We start from the raw sequence: 11,342 nt of genomic DNA on the forward strand, positions 1-11,342 counted from the left end.
TATCTGATGGAAGCCAGAGATGGAAGGAGCACCACGGGTGGGGCCATGGCGCACTTACCGCGCATCGGCTTCGCTTTGCGCCGAACGTGCGAAAACCTGCCCAAGATGAAGCACCGATGTGGGGGCATGTCGGTTGGATGTCTTTGTCTGACTTGCCAGATACGAGGACGCATCCCATTTATTAAATCCTCCCCTTCCACGCCGCTGTCGGAGTCTTGGCTCCCGCTGGAATCCGCCATGTTTTTATGTAATCCACACCACTGCCAAGGGGCTCTTGCCCACGCGCCGCTTTCTCGGCAGGCTGTCTGTCCGAACCATCTCCGAAGCCATCTTGTGGTCTTGGACTTCTTGCTTTCAGCTACACTTGCGCCCTCAATAGGGACGAAGTTGAACTAGGCTGTTTCATTCAACGTGGGGGATCAACATCCAGGGTCTATCGAAGTGGGACTGAATCACCATCGTACCATGCATCGAAGCTCAGGAACAAGAGTATCTATCCCCTATATCTACGAGCTACTCCCGGAAAGGATATCAAGCCTCGCCTCCCGATCCCAAACCCTGACACCGTCCGATCTCCGCTTGAAGTACAGGATCCGGTGCTGCGGGATGAACTCCTCGTCCGTCTGCTCCACTTTCCAACGATCCAACGCAATCTCCCGCGGCCCCAGGAACCGATCCACGTAGCCGACCACGTAGTCGGCACTGTGCAGGTTCGGATCCCAGCGAAGTCGGTTGAGGATGTCCGTCGCCGGCCGGAGCTTCTTGCCGACCCTGGACGCGCCCGACCCCGCCGGAGCCTCCGCTGCCAACGCCGTCATCGTTTCGGTCAGCTCCTCCCCCAGCCCAGCCTCCTCGTCGACCTCGTCCTCTTCGTCTTCCTCATCCTCGAACTCCCAGCTCTCTTCCAGATCGTTGCCCCAATCGTCGCCATCCACGACCAAGTCCTCAAGCTTCGCCCGTCCGACGTGCTTGACGTCAACCCAAGCAGATGCCGCGTCGAAGAAGTTTTCGTTGCCGCGGATCTGCTCCGAGAATCGCTCCAGAACGCCGTCGAGTTTGTTCAGGGCCAGCTTGCGGTCGACATCGTCCTTCCCGCTCGGCTCGGCATCATGCCGCTTCGTCAGGCCGATCAGGTAGCATCCATAGTGGTCTCCCTCTTCGTTGCCCGTGTCCCTCGTGAACCGCATCGGCCACATGCGGGCGTGGATTTCGGGAACCCTCCGGTTAAGATCTGTGGAAAAGCCTCGTCAGCACCTCGCAAGAACGGGAAGAACGGAATAACCTACCGACAAGCATCGAAGGGCAACGGCTCTCGACCCAGCCAACCAGCTGCCTTCCCTTCACCGAGCTCTTGCCCCAGTACTGGACGTCGATGCGGACGTAGCTCTTGTAAGCCGCCAAAAACTCGGCCGCACCGTTGCCCGCATCGCCCGCGATACTTCCCCACCCGAGACCACCACCGCCGCCCCGCTCCGCCCACGCCTTCACCGCCTCGTCCGCGCGTCGAAACTCGTCCGCGAGGACCGCGACGGCGGGGACGGTCGCAGCCCTCGCGATGTTCGCGCGCGGCACGTGGTAGCCCAGCACGACCATGGGCTCGCCGGCGTACTGGCGCTGATACGGCCTGCCCATGCCGGGAACCGAGCGCGTGAGCGGGTCCTCGATGACCGCCTCGGCCCAGTCGAAGCCGGCGTAGTATCGGAAGAAGGTGCAGACGAGGTGCGCCGCCGTCACGTCGTCGCGCCCGTTGCGGTGGTAGAGCAGCTTGGCGACGCGGTCCAGCATCAGCGAGATGTGGGTGCCGCTGAGGAAGCCGAAGCGCGCGGCGTAGATGCCGCGGCTCGCGGCCCAGATGACGAGGAAGCGGTAGGCCGCTCTGAAGGCGGGGAGGTCCGGGGTGGATTGCAAGAGGTGTGCGAGGTCTCTGATTGCTTTGAGCTTGGACAATGTCTGGAGTGGGAGGGAGAAGAGGGGGTCTGTTGGAGGGAGCGAGAGAGGAGTAGGCCAGCTGAATTGCCTCATGTCAGTTACGGGGCCACCAAATTGAGGGAATAATACTAACCAATTCGCAATGTTCGCGGATGCACAATACTGGAGATCGAGCTTGACACCTTGAATGTCAAGCTCAAGCATCGTTCCAGAGTGGGCTTCGACCTTTCGCAGAATGCGTACACCTTGAGCGGCAGCTTTCCTGAGGTTCTTGACCGCCAGAGTGAAGAAAGTCTTCGAGCTGACGGAGCTGATACAGAGACAGTCGATGTCCGATCCGACGTTCCACGCACCCAGCCCGTAAGAGCCAACAGGCACAACAACCAGGGGGATTTTGCTGCCGGCCGTAGAGATTTGCTGAAGCGTTGTCTCCAACAGAGCAAAGACTTCACGTCGCTTGAGCGTGTCAGCTGTCGTCGGATATGCTGAGTGACGGGCGACGAAGCTCTGGAGGGATGCTGCGTCAAGCCCGACAGGAGGAACGGCGGTGGAGATACTCTCAATTTCCACATTTGCCAACGCAGGCGATTTCGTGATTTTGACGGTCGTTCGAACTCCCCAATGATCGCTTCCGCAACGCTGCTCTTCTGGGTCTGGATATCCAAACATGTTGAAGTTGGCGATCTCCAAGGCGTCCTCCCCCTTGAGTAGGATCCTGTCGTAACGCTGAGGGCGGTGAGTCAGGCCATGGCCGACAATCTCAGCAGCCAGTGGATTTTTTCCCGGATCGAACGTTGCTCCTTGTTCTCCCTCGGCAATGTCCTCGTCATCGACATCTGTGTCCCCATGACCATGGTGAGAATGGGCAACCGCCCACGCATCCAGAAGACCTGACTCTGAAAGCAGCTGTTCCAGTCCGCTCAGCGTCCGGACCGTCTGGGCGGAAACAGATTGGGTCTTGACGGCATCCTCGATTGTCCGTGTCGAGGTCGTTACGTTGAAGTCTCCAGCAACAATCCACGGACAATCCGCGTAGTTTCCGGAGAGATGGGTCATGAGAGAACGCAGCTGACTCTTCTTGGCGGCCACAGAGCCGTCGGTAAGGCCGCAGGTCAGGTGTATGCCAGCAATGACCAGGGGCTGGAAAGAGCCGGATTGGGTCAGCTTACCGACGCTCTTCATCTTGACGACGACGGCGCCTTTGTGGCGCCTTTCAAAGGTCACCATCTCCCAGTCGAAGCTCCAGCGTGACAGGACAACTACGTTGCGCAGGCTAAGCAGGGGCCCGACATCTCTTTGATCCGGTGGAGCGTGAGACACGTACGGCCACAAGCTACGGACTTCGTCGTCTTTGAGGAGGTGGCATAGAAAGTCATCGGAGACCTCTTGCAGAACGAGTACGTCGGCGCGCGCGGATTCGGAAAGAAGAGTGCGGACCAGGATGCCAAATCTCTCCCAGGCAGGCGGGTAGATGGAGTCTACCAGGACGTTGTAGCTGGATATCCTGAAGGAAGGAGGCATCATCTGCGGAGCTTCCACCGTCGTGCACGGAATCCAAGAGGTGGCGGACGAATCAAAGTGATAGGTTGTCTCGTTGGAAGCTTGGCTCGGCGATGTTGCAAGGAGACGCGGAGAGGCGTCTTGGGCAGAGTGCTGAGCAGTGGAGATGGGGATTGTTGCCGAGACCCTCATCACATTGTCATCGCCCCGAACGAGGACGGCCAATTCAAGCAGGGGCCATTCGATGGCGGGTAATAAGCGTGCCTTTGCTCTTAAGGAATCGCGCAACTCATCATTGCCAGCTTGTCCGACGGTTAGATGCGGATTGTACTGAGGAGGGGAATTTTGAGAAAACTGGCTGAACAGTGTCTGGTGGAGTGTGCGAAGGTCGTCGTCCTCTTTGGGACAGATGTAGATGGTGCTGTTGTGTTTGTGGGTGAAGTAGCCCGTTTCGTCTAGTTTTAAAGTAGCTCCGTTGAGATTCAGCTTATCCAAGGCGGTGCGCAACAGGGAAGTGGCAGATTGCACTGAATCCGGATGAACAAAAGGATAGAGAAGATTGATGTGAGCAGGCCATTTGTGAGCAGCCTTGTCGTAGGCGGCGCGCAACGTGTTGACATGATCGACGAGGTGTGCAGGTGGGAGGATGGCCAAAGCCGTTTGGTGAGAAGTTATCTCCGGAATCGTGTGGGATGAAAGGCTAGCCATGACTGAGGATGGAGGGCGGGAAAAGGCGTTGCTGGGTGGTTGGGTCGGTCATGTTGGTGCGACGGTGGACATCAACATATAGCTGGCAGGCTGGCATGGCTGTGCATGGCGCAGCTGTGGCTTTGGGCGCACGATGGGGCATTCTCAGGTGTGGAGTAGGTGTGGAGGTGAGTCAACGAGGGAATACACGCGAAGTCAGGGCTGGTGACTCAGGACGGATTGCCGAATCGGGCTTAGCGCCTGCCGACACCGCGACACCGTATTACCGCAAACGGCATCTTGGCTTGCAACTGCTTTAGCTTTGCTCTTCATTGGCTGCTTGACACCGGAGGCTCAATAACATCCTATTTGATCAACAGCAAATGACATGCGCGCAAAAACGGGCCTTAGGCTTCGACCCAACTCCACTGAGTTGCTGAAAGTTAGTAAGCGTAAGCAGTTGAATATTCTTATGTCTAGATTCATGTGACTCGCATGTGCATCGGGCTATAGATTCACCTACATTACCTACGGAAGCAGGCTGCAATGTTTCAGTGGGCTCGGTTCTTTGTATCCCGCTGTGATGCCATCTTGACCAGAACATCGACCGGGCCGATGACCCCCACTGATCTCGCACGAACACAAAGACAATCGGCTGAACACACTGCTTTCTTCTCGTCAGGCGTCCTCCGAACTTGCAGACTATTGCGTGTTTCCGCACGAGATGGCCCCATCCTCACAGCAAAAAGAAATCGGATCCCCAACGTAGCCCCTCGGGTAGACTACTGTTTCATCACCATTTCCCATGACTGGGGGCCAAGTCGCGAACTGCGGGTGATGCGCAAGAGATCTGCCCGAAACATTGACGCAATATACGTGCAGAATCAGACGGGCAGGCTGTGCATCTTCAACCTGCGGCTGACTGAGTTCAGTGAGCCGGCTGCGGTCTGTTGACACTGATTGACTGTTTTGTGAATGGCTCCATATTCTAATACTACCCGCGACGATCATTGTGGTTATCGGAGCTTGAGAGAGAGTGCGGGCAATGCGTTGCTCGTGGCTACTGACAGTAAACAGACGTGGCTGTTCTGGGCATACAGTCGCTGACCCCGCATCAGTAATGACGACGCTAAAGAGCACAGCATGTGCATGCTCACATGGCGACAGAAAAGAGATGCAGCGAGTCTTGCAGTGTTGGTCTGACTAGAGCGTAGCTGCTGACCGTCTTACCGGGCGAAGCTGCTGATATGTACCCCGCGAAATCTCGCCCAATCAGGAAGGTCGGACTATGCTTCTCCGGGGGAGCTACCTCCAAGCATCTCAGCTAAGCAGCCCTACGAAGCTTGCGTGGCCGTCGCCATTGAGGCTCTGGCGCTCGCGTCATGGGGCTGACGAGCAACTTGGTTCCCACTGGTCCCATCTTGGATTCGACATGTTCGAGACCCCCAAAAATAGCCTGGAGATCGCCGTGGGGCGCTTTAATTCGCCGTATGCTACATCCCTGTCCGAATTCGACCAGTATGTAACTCTCTCTACAATATAAATTCAATCCATTTCCACTGAATGGCAGAAGCATCAACAGCATCCAATCTTCCCTTCTACAAGCCGAGCCAAGCCGTTCGTCCGCATCTTTGCTTAATTTCATCCTTGAACCACCTCCAAGATGCATTCCAAAGCCTCAGCCGCCGCCCTTCTGGCGTTTGCAGCGTCCTTCGTTGCTGCTGCTCCTGCTCCTGCAAACACTCCAGCCGGAACCCCGGTCAACACCCCCAACTCATACTACTCGACTCCGGCGCCGGATGGCAGCAACTATGGCAACAACTGCGGCAACAGCTGCGGCAACAACAACAACGACAACAACAACAACAACAACAATAACAACAACAACAACGACAACAACAACAATAACAACAATAACAACAACAACAACAACAACAACGACAACAACAACAACAACTACGGCTATGGATCTGATTCGGCGACTGGACAGGTCGTCACTGTCAGCTACGACGTCTCGCCCATCCCCACCGAAGTGCACCCCGACGGCAACAAGTTCCGCTTCCCGCTCTCCAACGACTTCCCCAACCCCGACCAGAAGGAGATCGACGACATCCAGGAAATCGCGGGCGGCACGCTTCCCAACGGGGGCGCGCCGCCGCCTCCTAGCGGTGACGCTCTCACGTCGCTCAGGCTCATTGCCTTCAACGAGCTCTTCGAGGTTGCCTTCTTCACCGACCTGCTCAAGAACATCACCGAGAACGTGCACGGCTACCGTGTCGAGGATGCCACCAAGCTCAACATCAACATGGACGACCTGATCATCATCCTCGCGACGGTGCAGGCGCAGGAGGAACTTCACGAGCTCAATGCCAACGGAGCACTGGAGAAGTTCAACGCGGGCCCGATCCAGCCGTGCGAGTATGTGTTCGGGGTGGACAACCTGAAGGACGCGATCGCGCTTGCGGCCACCTTCACGGACGTGGTGCTCGGGACTCTGCAGGACGTGGAGAACGACTTCGGGGTGAGCGGCGACATTGGGCTGATCCGCGGGGTTGCGTCGGTCATCGGGCAGGAGGGCGAGCAGAACGGCTTCTACCGGCTCTTCCAGGGCAAGCGGCCGTCGGCGGAGCCCTTCCTGACGGCCAGCACGCGCGAGTTCGCCTTCTCGGCGCTGAACCAGAACTTCGTGGTGCCCGGCACGTGCCCCAACATCGACACGATCGAGCTGCCCATCTTCGAGCCGCTCAAGCTGATTGGGTCGGCGCAGCCCAAGGACAGCATCGTCACGTTCCAGATCCAGGCCAACAGCACCATTGACGAGCACGACCTGTCGCTGGTGCTGATTAATGGCCAGAACCTGCCCATCATCGAGAAGCTGCAGAACATCAAGAAGATGGACCATGGCGTGATCCAGTTCGACGCCGCCTTCCCCTTCGACTCCAACCTGCTGTTCGGGCTGACCATTGCTGTCGTCACCAACACGGACAAGGGGCTTACCGACGTCGACAAGGTTGCAGACGCGACCGTCTTTGGGCCTGCTTTGATCGAGGTGAACTGATTTGGCGGACAGCACGGTACTTAGCTGGGGCTTAGGGGCGGGGCGGGGCGTTAGCGCATTAACCACGGTCCTTTTTGGTCAACAGCAATGATTCTGGCGTTCTCAGCTGACGACGGTGCGAGACTTGCATGCTACTCTCCTTTGCGTCTTTTTCTTGTTTTGGTAGAGATTGGTTGTTTCCTCATCTAAAGATAGCTCAGCATACATATTCAGTTGCATTTATTACCTGTGTTCCAAAATAGCTGCAGAGCCCCGTTTGTGAGGCGCAAGTAACATTGCTAACCACGGTAGGTGAGGTGGGATCCAGGACCACAAAAGAACTTGTTCTGGATCGGGGACAAGTGTGGTCTTCCAGCGGTTAGGGCGCCGTGGGAGAAAGACGTGGCCGGGTCCTCGCGCACCAACCACGTCGACCCTACCACCAGCCTCAGCCCATCCATCGTCCCGTGCCGCAGCCACCATGGGAAGCGTCATTTCTACCATCCGCGAGAGCTTCAAGATCATCTCAGCCGCCATCAAGCTTCTCCTCGCCCTAAATGCCGACTACAAAGAGCTCCTTGCCAGGGCCTCCAGCCCGCCCGGCCTCCCCGTCTCTGGCCCCACGCAGTCTTACTGGCTGGCCGACCCGCCATTTCCACACCTGGTCGACGCGCAGTCCGAGAGGCTCCCGGAACGAGCTGATGTCGCAATCGTTGGCAGCGGCATAACTGCGGCCGCTGTTGCCCGCACGCTGCTGCTCGAGGCCGAGCGCAAGGACGCGCCGTTGGAGCGAGTCGTCGTTCTGGAAGCCCGCCAGTTGTGCAGCGGCGCCACGGGAAGAAACGGCGGCCACATCAAGCCTGCGTCGTATACCGACTTCGCCCAGCTGAAGAAGAAGTTTGGGGCCGAGCGCGCCGCTGCCATTGTGCGCTTCCAGCGCCACCATCTCACCCGCATCCCCGACCTTTGCCGCGCCGAGCGCTTCCATCTTGCCGAATGCCGCAACGTCGAAACCGTCGATCTCTTCTTGGACGACGCCTCGTTTGAAAAGTGCTCGAGCCAGGTCGACGAGCTCAAGCATGCCGTGCCCGAAGCCGAGCACACCATCAGCGGCAGCAAAGAGACGCGGAAGGTAAGCCCGCCTCAAGAACCGAAACACATGATACATCGTCTAACCGCACCAGAAATACCACGCCAACTCCCAAGTCGTCGGCTCCATCTCCTACGCCGCCGGCGCCCTCTGGCCCTACCGCTTCGTCTCCTCCATCTGGAACTCCCTGCTCACCCAGTTCCCCACCACCCTCTCCATCGAAACCTCCACCCCCGTCGAGTCCATCACCTCCGCCGACTCTGACTCTCATCCATTCCTGCTGCACACCCCGCGGGGAGTCATCCACGCCCGCCACGTCGTGCACGCCACCAACGCCTTCGCCAGCCAGCTGATCCCCGGCCTGCGCGGCAAGATGACGGGGCTGCGCGCCCACATGTCGGCCCAGCGGCCCGGCCAATCCTTCCCGTCCGACCCCAACGGCGAGCGCTCGTGGGGCGTCGTGTACGGCGGCGGCTTCGACTACATGACGCAGCGGCCCGGCCACGAAAAGAGAGGAGGCGACCTCATGCTCGGCGGCGGCTTCCTGCGCTCCCTCAAGCAGGGCCTCGACCAAACGGGCGTTTGGGACGACGGCACCATCGACGCCCTCACGGCCACCCACCTCCACGGCGTCCTGCCGACCGTCTTCGCCCCGCAAAACTGGGGCCCCGACGCCCCCGAGGGCCGCCTCGTGCAGATGTGGTCCGGCACCATCTGCTTCACCGCCGACACCGTGCCCTTTGTCGGCAGGCTCGATCCGCGCTTGACCGGCCGTGGGGTGAAGCCGACGTCTGCGCAGCCGTCGGAGCAGCAGCAGCAAAAGCAGCAGCAGGAGCCGGGAGAGTGGATCGCCGCCGGCTACCACGGCGACGGCATGATCTACGCGTGGCTGTGCGGGAGCGCAGTCGGGCTGATGCTCGCCGGCTCGGAGGACGACGAGCATGTGCCGGAGAGACCGGGGTTGCCCGGGGGCAGGGTGGACGGCTGGCTGCCCGAGGAGCTGCGGATCAGCTATGAGCGCGTCAAGGGGTTGAGTCTGGCCGACCTGGCCGACGAGTTGGAGCTTTAGCTGTAGCTGCGCTGCTTCTGCGGAGAGAGCGATGTGTGCCTCTGCATTCCTCTTACGGCGAGGGGGTATCGTATTCTTTCTTTCTTTCTTTCCTTCTTTCTCAGTGGCTTCCCGACGCATCCCTAGCTACCACTATCCGCCGCCTACGATAAGTATACCTTCAACGCCCATAGAAACGATCCAGAACGCCCACCACCATCAGCCCGCAAAACCCACCCCACGGCAGCGCATTGCGCACAACGTCTCCCCACGCCATATTGCCGCCACCAACCACCTTAGTCGCGCACAACACCCCCAACAACGTCACCGCCACGACGGTCCGCCCCCTGTATCTCCACCCCGCACAATGCCTGCGATACCACCACGCCGCCGCGCCCGCGTACGCCGCGCCCGCCGCCGCCAGCACTGCTTTACTTGGCTGCCAGTAGCACCGGTCCTCGTCGCCGAGGAGCACCCAGTAGCGCGCGCACAACAGCGCGAGCAACGGGTTGCCCGTGCCGAGCACGCAGGCGGCGGCGGCCATGACGGACGCGGCGAACAGACGGCGCGCTAGTAGTGGTAAATACGCATGCGGCCGCCGCCGTGTCCTCCGTCCGAGTAGTGCGCGGGATGATGATGGTGATGATGATGGCTGGGCCTCTTCCAAAATGGGTGTGTTGGTGGCGGAGTGGTGGTGGTGGTGTGCAGATGTCCTGGCGATGCGGGAGGGGGTGGGAATTAGACGTCACTGTACTTGCCGGGGGTTCAAAAATAGATAGATGGGGCGATCGGATTTGGGATGGGATGGGATGGGATGGGGATGATTTGCTCACATCTCGATGTCTTCGTTGATCGTCTGTAGGGGCGGCGGAGCGTGGTCGCCGCCCCCGCCGCCCCGGTAGGAGTGGCCCCGCCGCGGCGGTGGTGGGATATTGGTCGTCGTTGCTGTAACTGGATGATGTATCATCGAGCGCGTCATATTCCGGTACCGCGTTTTGGGAGTTTTGCAGGTCCAGCCGGGAAAAGAGGTTGCTCGAGTTGGGTTGACAAACAAACGCTCACAGCCTGAGCCGAAGCAAGCAAGCTAAAGCGAGAGAGGAGGGTCCTAGGTATCGCTGTAGGTAACCAGCCGAGCGAGACAAAAATGCTGCTGAATCATGACAAGTAAAAATGCGCTCCGCCCCCCTCATTTGCCACGTAGTTCTCTCCGGGTCCGAATTGCACGACGAACAAACTGCCCCGCGAGCACATGCGGGACGATGAGAGCGCAGAATTGGTTGAAGGGCGGGGAGGAGGGGAGGGGGATGATGTGAGGAGGAGAGAAAAAAGCGCAATGTCTGGGAAGGGAAAAAGAGAGAGAGAGAGAGAGAATCTCAGTCTGACCTCAGATGTCGTGCGTGCGGCATTCGCATTCCCGCAGCGAACGTCGTCGTCAGCCTAAATCTCGGTTGTTGCTGTGGTTGGCGGGGGACGCGGGGGGGAAACAAAAAGCACGTAAGCAGTCACCCGTTCTGATCATCCCGTCGTACCCATGCAAGCGAGTAATACCAGCCCGTTCTCCCGGAGGCTCCCCACTACCGGCGCGGCGATAACCCAATCAACGCTCGGCGGAGGCCTGTTGGCGAATGTGGGTGGTTTGTAGGCGCGGACCAATGAGGTCATGCATGCTTCAAAATCATTGGGTTCGCTGGAGATGTCTCAGGCATCTCCACACTCGTAATACGATTCAGGATATCTCAAAACCAAACATCATCGATTTTTAGCAAGATATAAGTAGCTACGGCCAATCCGGCTATCAAGTCATTCCCCCTCCAAAGGCCCGCGTATCAATAGGAAAGCAAAAACGCATAAGCCGGGGGGTATCGGGGAATCTGGGGGGGGGGGATAAGGGCAAGGTGCTATCAATATAGTATGGTGTGATCAGTGACAAAGGAAAAAAGGAAAGAATGGAAAGGAAAGGGGAGAGAAGTAAATCAAGAGAGGCAAGGATCCACCACAGACCGACCGGCCATGCCAATGATCAAACCGTCCGCTGGTGCAAATCGCCAGCC

At 58.6% G+C, this 11,342-nt stretch overlaps 3 protein-coding genes across 3 annotated transcripts; 2 read left to right on the forward strand and 1 right to left on the reverse strand.

Moving 5' to 3' along the window:
• Positions 1–506: 506 nt before the first annotated feature.
• On the reverse strand, positions 507–4,137 carry SLS55_009925 (uncharacterized protein; the record flags this gene model as incomplete). The annotated part of the gene is made up of 3 exons (XM_066781319.1): positions 507–1,231; positions 1,287–2,008; positions 2,063–4,137. The coding sequence occupies 3 exons, from the start codon at positions 4,135–4,137 to the stop codon at positions 507–509; spliced, it is 3,522 nt and encodes a 1,173-aa protein (XP_066628321.1).
• A 1,642-nt stretch (positions 4,138–5,779) lies between these two features.
• On the forward strand, positions 5,780–7,174 carry SLS55_009926 (uncharacterized protein; the record flags this gene model as incomplete). Its single annotated transcript, XM_066781320.1, has 1 exon — positions 5,780–7,174. The coding sequence occupies one exon, from the start codon at positions 5,780–5,782 to the stop codon at positions 7,172–7,174; it is 1,395 nt and encodes a 464-aa protein (XP_066628322.1).
• Positions 7,175–7,634: 460 nt separating this feature from the next.
• On the forward strand, positions 7,635–9,312 carry SLS55_009927 (uncharacterized protein; the record flags this gene model as incomplete). Its single annotated transcript, XM_066781321.1, has 2 exons — positions 7,635–8,285; positions 8,338–9,312. The coding sequence occupies 2 exons, from the start codon at positions 7,635–7,637 to the stop codon at positions 9,310–9,312; spliced, it is 1,626 nt and encodes a 541-aa protein (XP_066628323.1).
• Positions 9,313–11,342: the final 2,030 nt, after the last annotated feature.

The sequence above is a fragment of the Diplodia seriata genome (genome assembly GCF_021436955.1).
Source record: "Diplodia seriata strain FDS-637 chromosome Unknown scaffold_11, whole genome shotgun sequence".
In the NCBI taxonomy this organism is placed as follows: Eukaryota; Fungi; Ascomycota; class Dothideomycetes; order Botryosphaeriales; family Botryosphaeriaceae; genus Diplodia; species Diplodia seriata.